At 38.1% G+C, this 14,313-nt stretch overlaps 1 protein-coding gene across 1 annotated transcript in view; it reads left to right on the top strand.

Annotated features, from left to right (window-relative positions):
• Nucleotides 1-14,313, top strand: part of BDP1 (B double prime 1, subunit of RNA polymerase III transcription initiation factor IIIB) — a 117,162-nt gene that overhangs the window by 55,725 nt on the left and 47,124 nt on the right. The window contains exons 18-23 of the mRNA XM_026454425.1: nucleotides 8-565; nucleotides 1,659-1,846; nucleotides 2,592-2,814; nucleotides 4,643-4,821; nucleotides 5,763-5,973; nucleotides 7,017-7,147. Of these exons, the coding sequence (XP_026310210.1) occupies nucleotides 8-565; nucleotides 1,659-1,846; nucleotides 2,592-2,814; nucleotides 4,643-4,821; nucleotides 5,763-5,973; nucleotides 7,017-7,147 (1,490 nt within the window). The remainder of the gene's footprint in view (nucleotides 1-7; nucleotides 566-1,658; nucleotides 1,847-2,591; nucleotides 2,815-4,642; nucleotides 4,822-5,762; nucleotides 5,974-7,016; nucleotides 7,148-14,313) is intronic.

Below are 14,313 nucleotides of genomic sequence, written 5' to 3'. Positions count from 1 at the left end.
TGTAGATGAAATGGAGACAGATTTGAAAGCAACTGGAAGAGAGAGTTTCCCAAGGGAGAAGACACCAGAGGTGATTGATGCTGCTGAGGAAATAGAGATAGATGTGGAAGAAACTGAAAGAGAAATATCCCCACAGGAAGATGGCCCAGAGGAGGTCAGGCCTGTAGGTAAAATGGAGACAGATTTGAAAGAAATTAGAGAAGAAATTTCCCAAAGGGAAAAGGTGCTAGCAGAGATCAGTGCTGTAAGGGAAAAGGAGATTGATTTGAAAGAAACTGGAAAAAGAGACATTTCCATGATGGAGAAAGTATCAGGAAAGATGGCTGTCATTGAAGAAATGGAGACAGATATGAAAGAAACTGGAAGAGAAAATTTTAGAGAGAGAGGATCTGAAGAGACCTGTGTTACTGAGGAAAAGGTGGCAGAATTGAAAAAAACTGGAAAAACAGACATTTCTCCAAGGGAAAATGAACTAGAGGAGACTAGTACCTCAAGACAAACTGAGACACATTTAATGCAGAGCGGTAGCAATGACTGCAGTGCTATGCCTTCACTAGATATTAAAGTATGTATTTTTCTGTCCTTTAAAAGTTTTTTTGAATGCTTTTTTTCAGAGGAAAGTTACCAAAATAATTCCATGATTATTTTGTCCTTAAGTCCAACAACACTTAAAAATCTCTAAAAGTCTAAAGTCTTTTGTAGCCCTAAGTTTCTGTGTTTCAGTGCCTTGAAGAAACTGTATGTTCTTTTTTAAAAAGATAACTTAGGCTGGGCACACCTCTAAACCCAACACTTTGGGAGGCCAAAATGGGAGGATTACTTGAGCCCAGGAGTTTGAGACCAGCCTGGGCAACATAGGGAGACCTTGTCTCTAAAAAAATAATAATAATAAATAAAATAAAATAAAATATAACGAGGTGCAAGCCTGTAGTCCCAGCTACTTGGGAGGCTGAGGTGAGAGGATTGCTTGAGCCCTGGAGGTTGAGGCTGCAGTGAGCTGTGATTGTGCCATTGTACTCCACCCTGGATGACAGAGTGAGACCCTGTCTCAAAAAGAAATGAAAAAAAAAAAAAAAAACTATTTTTAACTGTGAAAAAGTCACTATTATTATTGTTTTTTTTCTCTAAGTCAGATGGGCAAGGATCAAACTTTTCTTTTGGCTTAGGTTTGAGGTCCCAAAAATGTTACTGTTCTTAATGTCATTTGAAGTAACTCTTTTAGGTAAACGAAGAATAGGAAATTAGACTGACTTTGTACTAACCCTAGCGTGAACACACGTTATTTATTTTGGCCACATCTGCATCTGCTTTTATTTCTTGCCCCACCTGACTTCACTTCTAAAAGTTCTTTTTGTTTTTGCAAGTTACTACTTTGAAGTTCATGATCTTCTAACATTTTCAAGGACTTTTTTATAAAAGTTAGGAAAAAAAAAAAATGAAAAACCACATTTGTGGTTTGGAAAAGTAATAATGTGCAACATTAAAAGGGTTTCCTGAATTCCTAGTTTTACCATTTGGAAATTAAATTTTATTTAAAAATTAAAAACTTCTAAATTGTTAAAGGAAAGTGTTCAAAATTTAGTAGACTTTTGTTTTAAGTATATAAGATGTTTAAATAATCTTTTATTTGTGCTGATTTACTATGACTGTTTCTCTAGAACATTAGCAGTGAAGTACTGTCGATGATGCACACACCTGTAGAAGAAAAAAGAGATTCTGAAAAAGAAGTATCAAGTCACTTCAGTCATTTCAGGATTTCTTCACAGACTCATGAATCTGATAAAACAGAAGTCCTGGGGATTCGATCTCCAGATGTTACAGAGCCGTTTTCAGATATTAATTTAAGGTACCAGTGTGTGTTTAAAGAAAAAGATATTAAGTTACAGTTGCAGATTATGTTAAACTAAGTGAGGTTTCAAGGTATAACATATACAGGATAGTGTTAGAGATTTTAAGATAGTTTTGGGAAGACTGGGAGAGAGGATTGAGGTCACTCTGACAAGTCATTTGTGAAAGTTACTGACATACAAAATTGTATGTAACAGTCTTAAATCAATACAGGTTTGATAGACTTATGTTTTGTTTGTGCAGAGATGATATAATTCCTAGGCTCATACCTGGATTGTACCATTCATGGTTTTCAGGATCTGCCAGATAGTTCGATTTGTTTTCCTATTAAGAATTGGAATTAGGCCAAGTATGGTGGCTCACACCTCTAATCGTAGCAATTTGGGAGGCTGAGTTGGGTGAATCCTTTGAGCCCAGGAGTTTGAGACCAGCCTGGGCAACAGGCTGTAGCAACCCCATCTCTACAAAAAAATACAAAAACTAGCTGGGTGTAGTGGCACATGCCTGTAGTCCCAGCTACTTGGAAGACTCAGATGTGAGGATCACCTGAGCCCGCAGAGGTCAAGGCTGCAGTGAGGTATGATTGTGTCATTGCACTCCAGCCTGGGGGACAGAACAAGACCCTGTCTCCAAAAAAAAAAAAAAAAAATTACATGTTTACTGCCAGTCTCTAAGGTTGTACTGAGACTGTTTCCCCTGCCCCTTCAGTTCATTCTAAAGCTTGATAATCCTTGTTCCAAAAGTAGATCTCTTCCTCAAGAACAGAAGTCACTTGAAATTAAACCAGCACCTTTTGTGAGGAGTCGATTCAAAAGACCAAAACCAAACTTAGCAAGAGCAGCTTTGAAGAGAGAGACTACAGAATCAGAAAAAAATATATATGAGAAGAAATCAGAAACCAAGAAAATGGAGACTATTGTGATGCAAGAAAATAATGAACAAGCTGATACTGTCCCTTCTCAACATGTGAGTAATATTTAAGATGGAAGTTCTGTGTGTGGGGTTTTTTTTTGTTTGTTTGTTTTAAATTATTAGGGCTAATAAAAGCACCTGGCATTAAAATTTTACAAATATTTCTGTAATTTTTGCTGCATGTAATGTTGCTCCCATGCTTAATGTGCCTCATTGTTCCACACAATTTGTGTAAGAATCTCAGATACCTGATAATGGGCAAGCATGTTGTGGGAAAGCGTTTAGGAGGTCTGGGCTCTGGTTCCCGTTCTGGCTTTGTGACCATTGACGAAATAATTTTCTTCATAGAAAAAATGACAATAATAGTTTTTTTATTTTTTTATTTTTTTTGAGATGAAGTCTCACTCTGTTCCCAAGCTGGAGTGTAGTGGTGCAATCTTGGCTCACTGCAACCTCCACCACCCGGGTTCAAGCGATTCTCCTGCCTCAGCCTCCTGAATGCTGGGACTGTAGGCATGCACCGCCATGCCTGGCTAATTTTTTTTTTTTTTTGTATTTTTAGTAGAGACGGGGTTCACGGCTGATCTCGAACTCCTGACCTCGTGATTCGCCTGCTTTGGCCTCCCAAAGTGCTGGGATTACGCTGAGCCATGGCGGCTGGCGAGAATAATAGTTTTTTATTTCAGTCTGTTGTGAAGGTGAAATGAAGAGTTAAAAGGTTGATTTGAGTTAAAGGTGATATTTTGTTTACTTTATTAACTTGTTCCATAACAGATTAAAATTGTGTGATATACCATCAAAAACATTGAAATGAAATGAATAATTATAAACTGAACGTTTTCCACATATAAAGTCCTTTTTAGAATTAAAACTCTTATTTGACATCTTAAAACAGCTCAGTACTTTACTGTGCATCAACATTTGTACCTTTTCTCCTATGCCTATATTCATAAAAGGTAAGTTACATTTGTATTATACTTTCTGATTGTAGAAATTTCAATTTGGAAAAATATATGTATTCTAAAAAGTGAAAGTCTTATAATGTCACATCCCTTTCCCCCAAGTTAATCATACAGCAATTTTGAATATATCCACTTACACTTTTTGGTCTTACATTTTTTTTTTTTTTTTTTTTTGAGACGGAATCTCACTCTGTCGCCCAGGCTGGAGTGCAGTGGCCGGATCTCAGCTCACTGCAAGCTCCGCCTCCCAGGTTCACGCCATTCTCCTGCCTCAGCCTCCCGAGTAGCTGGGACTACAGGCACCTGCCACCTTGCCCAGCTAATTTTTTTGTATTTTTAGTAGAGACGGAGTTTCACTGTGTTAGCCAGGATGGTCTCGATCTCCTGACCTCGTGATCCACCCGTCTCGGCCTCCTAAAGTGCTGGGATTACAGATCTTACAGTTTTAAAATAATAAAATGGGAAGGTATTTTTATTGTTTTCCAAAATGACATTAATTTTTACCTTCTGATTTTTCCACCTATGATATTGTGAGCTTCTTTTTAGATCAGTACAAAGAGATATATCTTCTTTTAAATGATCAGGTACTATTGCATTGTAAAGAAATTAAAATTTATTTATTCAGTCCCCTAATGATAGATCTGTCTTATTTCTGATTTTTTGTTTGTCTTTCCCGGTGAGAGAGGTGGTGCTTAAATTATTACAATAAATATTTTTGTGTGTATATTTGTACTTGTTGAGTATTTATAAGATACATTTCTAGAAGTGGAGTTGCTGGGAATTTAGAATTTTGGTATAGACTAACTTATTATTCTTTACAAAGATGATATCAGTTTATACTTGTACTAACAGAATAAGGAAGTTCTTATTTCCTTATACTTTTAGCAACCCTGAATGAAATTTTGTTTTCTACCTTTTAGGATGAAGCTTCCCTAATAATATCAAGAGAAAAAGACACATCAGGTCACAGGAATGAGGAGGCTGTGATATTGCCATGTACACAGACTGAAAAGAACCTTTCATCTTCAAATTCTTGTGAACCTAAAGAGGAGTCTCAGTCAGCACAAGCCCAGGAAAATGACTTAGTTGTTTCTGTGGGGTAAACAGTGATTTTCTTTGAAAATATAAAATAAGAGAGATATTTGTTTTAAATATTTCTCATTTTTATTGAGATATGTTAATTCATTTAAAAAGTGAACATAAAGAATATTGTTTTAATTTTATTGATATAGCAGACTGCCTAAAATATAATATCAGATTGAATTCAACACCACCTAATGGTTGCCTGCTTATTTGCATTGTCAGCTGTGTAAGAGCCTATACCAAGCAATGCATTTAAAAACTATAGGCTGAGCATCCCTAATAAAAAATTCTGAAATGCTCCACAATCTAAAACTTTTTGAGAGCTGATATGATGCTCAAAAGAAATGCTCAGTGGAGCATTTTGGATTTTCAAAGTAGGGATGCTCAACTGATAAGTATAATGCAAATATTTCCAAATCTAAAAAAGTCTGAAATGTGAAACATTTCTGGTCCTGAGCATTTTGGATGAGGGCTGCTCAGCCTGTATGTATTTGAGCTATGTATATTCATTACCTTTTAAAAATTGGTGAAATACTCATAACATAAAATTTACCTTTTTAACTATTTTTTAATGTGCAGTGGGTTTAAGTGTATTCACATTATTGTCCCGTTGCCACCACCATTCATCTCGACTTTATTTTTCAGCTTCGTAAAATGAAACTCTCTACCCATTAAATATTAACTTATTCTCCTCTTCCTCCAGCTCCTGGCAGCCACCATTCTGTCTGTATATTTAGCTACTCTAGGCATATTATATAAGTTTATTACCTTTTGAGAATTGAAATAACTGTTTTCTTTTGTAAAGTAAGATGTTTATAATCAGAAAGCAATTTCCCTTTGATGGTACAAAGTATTTTTTAGAGCGTTTATTAGAGGAGATCCAAATTTTACATTTTTATGTTGGTTTTCAACTTTTACAGTCAAGTGCCCTGACTTTCTCCCTGTGCTCTTGTTTAGGACTAATAATAAAAACATTTTCCAGCAAGAAATGAAAGAAAGTGTTATCCAAACTGCTCGACCAGTAAGGGGCCGACTTCAGAGACCGAGACCAAATGTAAGAAAGACAGGACAGAGGCAAATAGTAGACAAAGGTGATGCCAAAGGCATAATTAAGGAAGAAAGAACAATATTACGAAACGATGAAACCGAGAAGAAAATCTTAACTGCGGTGAGTTATTGTTATGTAATTAAATTGAGCCTTTTAATGCATTTCAAATAAGTTACAGCTCAGAGATGGCTTAGAAATACAGGCATCTGACACTTACTCTACTCAATGAATACAGTTTCCAGTTTTGTTTCAGATTTGCTCTTCTGGATTTTTTTTTTTTTTAAGTGAAAAAGATGTATTTCTTTTCAAATTAATGAAGCTATTCATCGTAAAAGACAAAATAATATAATAAATACCACAGATCTTACTCTGAGATAACCACAGAAAACCTTTGACATATCTTACTGGATCTATTTCCATGCACACATACATGCACATTTATGCAGATTTAAGCAATAAAGTCATTACATATTATAACTTTCTGTTACTCACTTAATACTATGTTAAGTGGCTTTCTGGATCAATAAATATGTTAGCTACATCATTTTTGCTGTATAACGTGCTGTTTTGAATGACAGTTTAATCTCTTATTGATGGGACTTTTGGTATTAGGAAAAAAGTCTAAGTAGTGTAATGCCTAAAAATGTTCATTTTAGGTAGTTCTTATTTTTCTGTTTAGCAGTGCAAAGTCTGGGTTTAAAATAATCTTTATTTGAACCAAAAAGCTCTTTTTTAAAAAAAAAATTAAACTTTTGTTTATTTTTAATTTCATAGCAGGTGACTATTATAGGTTTCAAAGTATTATGTAAACATATCATTGCAATAATCTTTGAAACTTTTCTCTGAACTAGGCATCCTCGTTTTGGCAACAGAATATGAACATTACATATCCAGTTTGAATCTAATTTTAAAGAATTAACCACCGATGGTGGTATGTGCCTGTAATCCCAGTTACTCAGGAGGCTGAGGAAGGAGGATCACTTGAGCTTAGGAGTTTGAGACCAACCTGGGCAGTATGATGAGACTATTTTGAAATAAATAAATAAAAATTTAAAAAAGAAAAGGGATTTTAGAAAACCAAATATCTTTCTTAATGATGGAAATATTTTAAGAGGTATATTCTGCTATAAAAATAACATACTAATAGGATTTTGTCTTTTCAGTCAAATCCTCAAATTGAAACTGAAATTGAAGTTCCATCCTCCACAGTTTCAGAACACAGAATGTGTGAAAATCAGAGTCAGGTGGTTCTTGTAGAAAACCTTCATATTAACAAAACAGATGAAACAATCAGGTGAGTTTGCTTTTAATGAGAAAAACATAAGACTTTTCAAAGATAAAGGTTATATTTTTGCATAGTTGACTTTGTATATTAATAACTTCATATCCTGAAAATGTTAAAAGGATAAAGTAATAAATACTTTTGATACTAGAGTCTTTTAAATCTGCTTCTCGAATACTGTATGAATTGCATGGCTGATATTCTCTTAAGTATATGATATTCTCTTTTAAGTATGTGTAATTTCTCTGAAAAGTTTGACAAGCATCCTACTTTTTGGTACTGAAACTAAACTTTTAGTAGTAGACAAAGATTCTTAAGTTCTTTGTATCTTTTTTAGAAATTCAGGCCAGGCGCAGTGGTTCATGCCTGTAATCCCAGCCCTTTGGGAAACCAAGACGAGAGAATCGCTTGAGTCCAGGAGTTCAAGACCAGCCTGGGCAACATAGTGAGACCTCGTCTCTATAAAAATAACAAATAAAAAATAAAAGATGTTTATAACCTACTGACTAAAATTCATTAATAGGTAGTGCTATAAAGTACTTACTGTATACTATATTTAGAGGTAACTGTATCAAAGCCAAATGGTAAGAATGATATCTTTTATATGAGATGAGCTAGTAGGATGAAGAAGTTTTAACATTACCACTTTTATTTATTACTTGCTATCTGCCTTATTACTGATATTAAAGCAAGATGTGTTCTTTAGTAAAAACACCTTTCCTTTCTGTGTATAGTTCTTGGTCCATCTAATTTACTGTCTTTGTAACTAGAACATGTTTTAGTGAAGTATTTATTAATTTTCCTCCAGGATATTTTCAGCACTTAAGAATATACTTTAAATATTTCAGCTTCCTTTAATTAGGTAGAGTGACTTTGGCATTTCTGGGAAATGCAGAGGAGATGTTATTGTATCCTTTTTTTACCCTCTCTTGTTGGGTGAAGCTAGAATTTGGGCATGTTAGGTCATCTGTTGAAACAGGTGCTATTGATTTATATTTTCTTTTATTATATTTACTTTTTGAGACAAGGTATCTCACTGTATCGCCCAGGATGGAGTGCAGTGGTGCAGTCACAGCTCACTATAGCCTCAACTTCCTGGGCTCAAGTGATCCTCCCACTTGAGCCACGAGTAGCTGGGACCACAGGTGCACACCATCATGCCTGGCTATTATTTTTGTATCTTTTTGTAGAGATGGGGTTTCAGCATGTTGCCCAGGCTGGTCCTGAACTCCTGAGCTCAAGTGATCCGCCTGTCTCGGCCTCCCAAAATCTTGGGATTACACGGTGAGCCCCCATGCCCGACCTCTGTTAATTTTAGATGCTTGAAGCAGTTTGCTTTCATTTAGACAAGTTTCTAATGTGAAGTTTTCATTTTAGTATGGATTACTTTTTTTTTGGAGACAGAGTCTCAGAGGGCAGTGGCTGGATAGTGGCTCATTGCAACCTTGGCCTCCTAGATTCAAGCAATTCTTGTGCTTCAGCCTCCCGAGTAGTTGGGATTACAGGCACCTACCACCACACCCTACTAATTTTTGTATTTTTAGTAGAGACAGGGATTCACCATGTTGGCCAGCCTGGTCTGGAACTCCTGACCTCAGGTGATCCATCCACCTCAGCCTCCCAACGTGCTGGGATTACAGGCATGAGCCACTGTGCCCAGTCTGGATTACTTTTCTTTCCAGTATTACAGCCCCCACCCCGTCCCCCCGCTTTTTGTCTTAAAAAGCCTTACTTTTTTTTTTTGGATGTATAATAGTTATACATATTTTTGGACTACATGTAATATTTTGATACATTATACACAGTATATAATTATCAATCAGAGTAACTGGGATATCCATCACCGCATACATTTATCTTTATATTGGCAACATAATTTTCTAGCTATTTTGAAATAATACAGTAAGTGATTGTTAACTATAATTTTCCTACTGTACTATTGAATACCAGAACTTACTCCTTCTATCTAACTGTGTTTTTGTGCACACTAATCAGCTTCTCATTACTCCCTTCCCTCTTGCCTTCCTAGTCTGGTGAGCACCATTCTAATCCCTACCTCCATGAGATCCACTTTTTAAGCTGCTACATATGAGTGAGAACATGCAATATTTGTCTTTTTGTGCCTGGCTTATTTCACCTAACATAATGACCTCTAGTTCCATCTATGTTGCTGTGAATGACAGGATTTCATTCTTTTTTATGGTTAAATAATATTCCATTGTATATATATATATATACACCACACTTTCTCACTTTTTTTATTCATTTGTTGCTGGACACTTAGGTTGATATTATGTGTTGGCTATTGTGAATACCACTGCAGTAAACGTGAGAGTTCAGATATCTCTTTGATACACTGATTTCCTTTCTTTTGGACATATACCTGGCAGTAGGATGGCTCAATCAAATGGTAGTTCTATTTTTAGTTTTTTGAGGAACTTTCATACTTTTTTCCATAATGGCATTCCTACTTTATATTCCCATGAACAGCATATGAGTTTTCCCCTTTCTCCACATCCTGACCAGTATTTGTAATTTTTTGTCTTTTCAATAGTAGCCATTTTAACTGCAGTGAGATGATATCTCAGTGCTGTTTTGATTTGTGTTTCCCTGATGATTAATGATGTTGAACGTTTTGTCAGATACCTTTTGGCCATTTGTATGTATGTCTTTGAGAACTGTCTGTTTAGATCTTTTGCCTATTCTTTAATCAGATTATTTGTTTTTTGCTATTGAGTTGTTTTCGTTCCTTATATATTCTGGTTATTAACTTTTGTGAGATGGATAGTTGGGAATTTTTTTCTCCCATTCTGTAGGTTGTCTCTTCACTTTGTTGATTGTTTCCTGTGCTGTGCATTGTAAAGTCTTTCCATATTGCTTTTAAGATTAAGGCCAATTTTTATTTCACATTAATTTTAGATTCCCTTACTTAGCCATTTTTTCAGTTTTTAAAACTGGATATTTTATTGAAATGGTTTTTACTAAAATTCATTACACTTATATTACAGATGCTATATTGGATTAGGTTTATGATTGATCTCAGAGCAATTTAACTCTGATAATGTCTAGGAAACATTACAAATGAATTTGTTTACATCATTCACTTCTTCTAATTACTAACTATGGGATTATTTTCTATGTATAATCCCTTTTTGATCTTAAAGAATTACAGAATTTTGGCCAGGTGCAGTGGCTTATGCCTGTAATCCCAACACTTTGGGAGGCTGAGGCGGGCAGATCACAGGGTCAGGAGATCGAGACCATCCTGGCTAACACGGTGAAACCCCATCTCTACTAAAAATACAAAAAATTAGCCAGGAGTGATGGTGTGTGCCTGTGGGCCGAGCTACTCCGGAGGCTGAGGCAGGAGAATAGCATGAACCCGGGCGGAGGAGCTTGCAGTGAGCCGAGATCGCGCCACTGCACTCCAGCCTGGGTGACAGAGCGAGACTCCAATTCAAAAAAAAAAAAAAAAAAATTAGAATTTTACCACTGACAATAACCTTACATACTCATTTATTCCACAAACGTTTTAGTGTCTGCTGTGTGCCGGGCGTTGTTCTAAGTGCTGATGATGTACGAATGAACAAAGAAAAAAATGCTATCACTGTGGAGTTCATATTCTAATTGAGAAACAGATTATAAACAAGATAAATAAGTTGAATAAATAAGTGATAAATAAGTAGAGAAAAATAAAGTTTTGAGTAGGGGGTGTTGTGATTGGGGATTCAATTTTTAATCAGCAGTGACCAGAGAAAGCATCATTGAAAGGGTGCATTGACGGCCAGGTGCGGTGACTTATGTCTGTAATCCCAGCACTTTGGGAGGCTGAGGTGGGTGGATCACCTGAGGTCGGGAGTTTGAGACCAGCCTGACCAACATAGAGAAACCCCGTCTCTACTAAAAATACAAAATTAGCCAGGCATGGTGGTATATGCCTGTCTGTAATCCCAGCTACTCGGGAGGCCGAGGCAGGAGAACCGCTTGAACCCAGGAGGTGGAGGTTGCAGTGAGCCGAGATCGTGCCATTGCACTCCAGCCTGGGTGACAAGAGCAAAAGTCACTCTAAAAATAAAAAGGATGCATTGAAAAGAAGTGAAGGGCCAGCTGTGGTGGCTCATGCCTGTAATCCCAGCATTTAGGGAGGCCGAGATGGGCAGATCAGTTGAGCTCAGGAGTTTGAGACCAGCCTGGCCAACATGGCAAAACCCTATCTCTACAAAAAAAATACAAAAATTAGCCAGGTGGGAGTGCTGTGCACCTTTAAGAACAAAAGAAAGAAGTAAAGGAGTATGTTGAGTCTAGGGGATGTCCTGGGGAAGAGGAAACAATTCAAAGCACTAAGGCAAGAGGAGAGTGTGCTGGCACGCTTGGGGAACAGCAAAGAGGCCAATGTAGGACAGAGTGCAAAAGAGGAAGAATAGTAGATATATGGGAGGTAAAGGCTGAGGATAGAGATGGATAGATTATATAGGGCAATTGCAAGGATTTTGATTTTTACTCCAAGTGAACCTTTAAAACACTAGTGACCTTGAGGGCAGCCTTCCCTAATGCTTTCATTTATAAATGACTAAATAGATCTAGAGCGCTTAAGTGACTTACACAAAGTAATATTGGCAGTTTAGCTTTTTTTTTTTTTTTTTTTGAGACAGAGTCTTGCTCTGTCGCCCAGGCTAGAGTGCAATGGCATAGTCATGGCTCACTGTAGCCTCAATCTCCCAGACTCAAGCGATTCTCTTGCCTCAGCCTCCCAAGTAGCTGGGACTGCAAGTGTGTACCACCACACCTGGCTATTTTTTTATTTCTTGTGGAGACGGTTTCACCATGTCACCCAGGCTGGTCTCGAACTCCTGAGCTCAAGTGATTGTCCTGCTTTGACCTCCCAAAATGCTGGGATTACAGGCATGAGTTGCTGTGCCTGGCCAAGCAGTTTAGTTTTCAGGATTTATAACTTTCAGACTAGCAAATTCTGCAGTTACATAGGCAGTGTTTCTTGAAACAAACTTTTTGTATTTCAGATTATTTTATGCTTAGCCTTTGTATTTCTTGATGAGAGAGATCTGACTTTAAAACTTCCTGCATGGGGCCAGGCATGGTGGCTCACGTCTATAATCCCAGCACTTTGGGAGGCCAAGGTGGGTGGATCACGAGGTCAGGAGATCGAGACCATCCTGGCTAACACAGTGAAACCCTGTTTGTACTAAAAATACAAAAAATTAGCCGGGTGTGGTGGCGGGTGCCTGTAGTCCCAGCTACTCGGGAGGCTGAGGTAGGAGAATGGCGTGAACCTGGGAGGCGGTGCTTGCAGTGAGCTGAGATTGCGCCACTGCACTCCAGCCTGGGCGACAGAGCGAGACTCCATCTCAAAAAAATAAAAATAAAAATCCTGTATGGAAACCTGTCACGCCCATTGCCCCCCCCTTTTTTTAACCGTTTTCTAGTTCGTGAAGTATATTTCAGCTGTTAGCCGTACAGTAATTGAAAGTAACTATCTCTGTATAGTTTTTGTTTGTTTTTTTGAGAAGGAGTCTTGCTCTGTTGCCCAGGCTGGAGTGCATTGCGTGATCTTGGCTCACTACAACCTCCGTCTTCTGGGTTCAAGCAATTCTCCTGCCTCAGCCTCTTGAGTAGCTGGGATTGTAGGTGCCTGCAACCATGCCTGGCTAATTTTTGTATTTTTAGTAGAGAAGGGGTCTCACCATGTGGCCAGGCTGGTCTTGAACTCCTGACCTCAAATAATCCACCTGCCTCAGTTTACCAAAGGGCTGGTATTATAGGCATGAACCAGTGCACCTGGCCTCTGTATAGTTTTACAGTTAGTTTATTCTTAGGTTCAGCATCTTGTGGGTTGTTTTTTTGTTTTGTGTATTTGAGACAGAGTTATGCTCTTATCACCAGGCTGGAGTTCACTGGCATGATCTCGGCTCGCTGCAACCTCCATCTCCCAGGTTCAAGCAATACTCGTGCCTCAGCCTCCTGAGTAGCTGGGATTACAGGTGCCTACCACCACACCCAGCTAATTTTTGTATTTTCCGTAGAGATCGTGTTTTACCATGTTGGCCAGGCTGGTCTTGAACTCCTGACCTCAAGTGACCCACCTGCGTTGGCCTCCTAAAGTGCTGGGATTACAGGTTTGAGCCACCACACCCAGCCAATTTGGCGTTTTGTTGTCCCTTTTGACTTCAGTAGCACATTGGTCTCATTTATATTTTATTCTTAAATACCTCTGCAGAATCACATTTGATTGTAAATAGCTTATACTTAAATATGATTTGTTTTCCCATATAATTAGTCTACATTAGCCAGCATTGTAACCTTGTTAGAATTTCCTGTGAACTTCCATGTTGTTTACTGCCAGAAGAATGTAGGAGGGTTAGTACATTTAGAAATGTGGTAACTACTCCTAGGTAGTTTTTATTTAGGAATATTGCTTAAGATTAGTTTTTAGGCCAGGCGTGGTGGCCCACACCTGTAATCCCAGCACTTTGGGAGGCTGAGGCAGGTGGATCACCTGAGGTTGGGAGTTTGAGACCAGTCTGGCCAACATGGTGAAACCCCATCTCTACTAAAAATAGAAAAATTGACCAGTCATAGTGGCGCATGCCTGTAATCCTAGCTACTCGGGAGGCTGAGGTAGGAGAATCACTTGAACCTGGAGGCGGAGGTTGCGGTGAGCTGAGATCACACCGTTGCACTTCAGCCTGGGTGACAAGAGCGAAACTCCATCTCAAAAAGAAAAAAAAAAGGTTAGTTTTTAATGCAGATCTTTCAGAGAACTCATGATAGGTACTTATATATCCAGTTATTCTTTATAAATATCCAGATTTATATTAGTTTTTTCTTTGTTTTTTTTTTGAGACAGAGTTTCGCTCTTGTTGCCCAGGCTGGAGTGCAATGGTACAACTTCAGCTCACTGCAACCGCCGCCTCACTGCAACCTCCACCTCCCAGGTTCAAGTGATTCTCCTGCCTCAGCCTCCTGAGTAGCTGGGACTTCAGGCATGCACCACAATGCCTGGCTAATTTTGTTTTTTTGGTAGAGATGGGGTTGCTTCATGCTGGCCAGTCTGGTCTTAAACTCCTGACCTCAGGTGATCCGCCCACCTTGGCCTCCCAAAGTGCTGGGATTACAGGCGTGAGCCACTGCACCTGGCCTATATTAGTTTTTTTTTTTTTTTT

The sequence above is a fragment of the Piliocolobus tephrosceles genome, chromosome 4 (assembly GCF_002776525.5).
Source record: "Piliocolobus tephrosceles isolate RC106 chromosome 4, ASM277652v3, whole genome shotgun sequence".
NCBI classification, from domain to species: domain Eukaryota; kingdom Metazoa; phylum Chordata; class Mammalia; order Primates; family Cercopithecidae; genus Piliocolobus; species Piliocolobus tephrosceles.
Note: the sequence above shows the minus strand (reverse complement) of the source record. Positions and strands in the feature narration are given on the sequence as shown.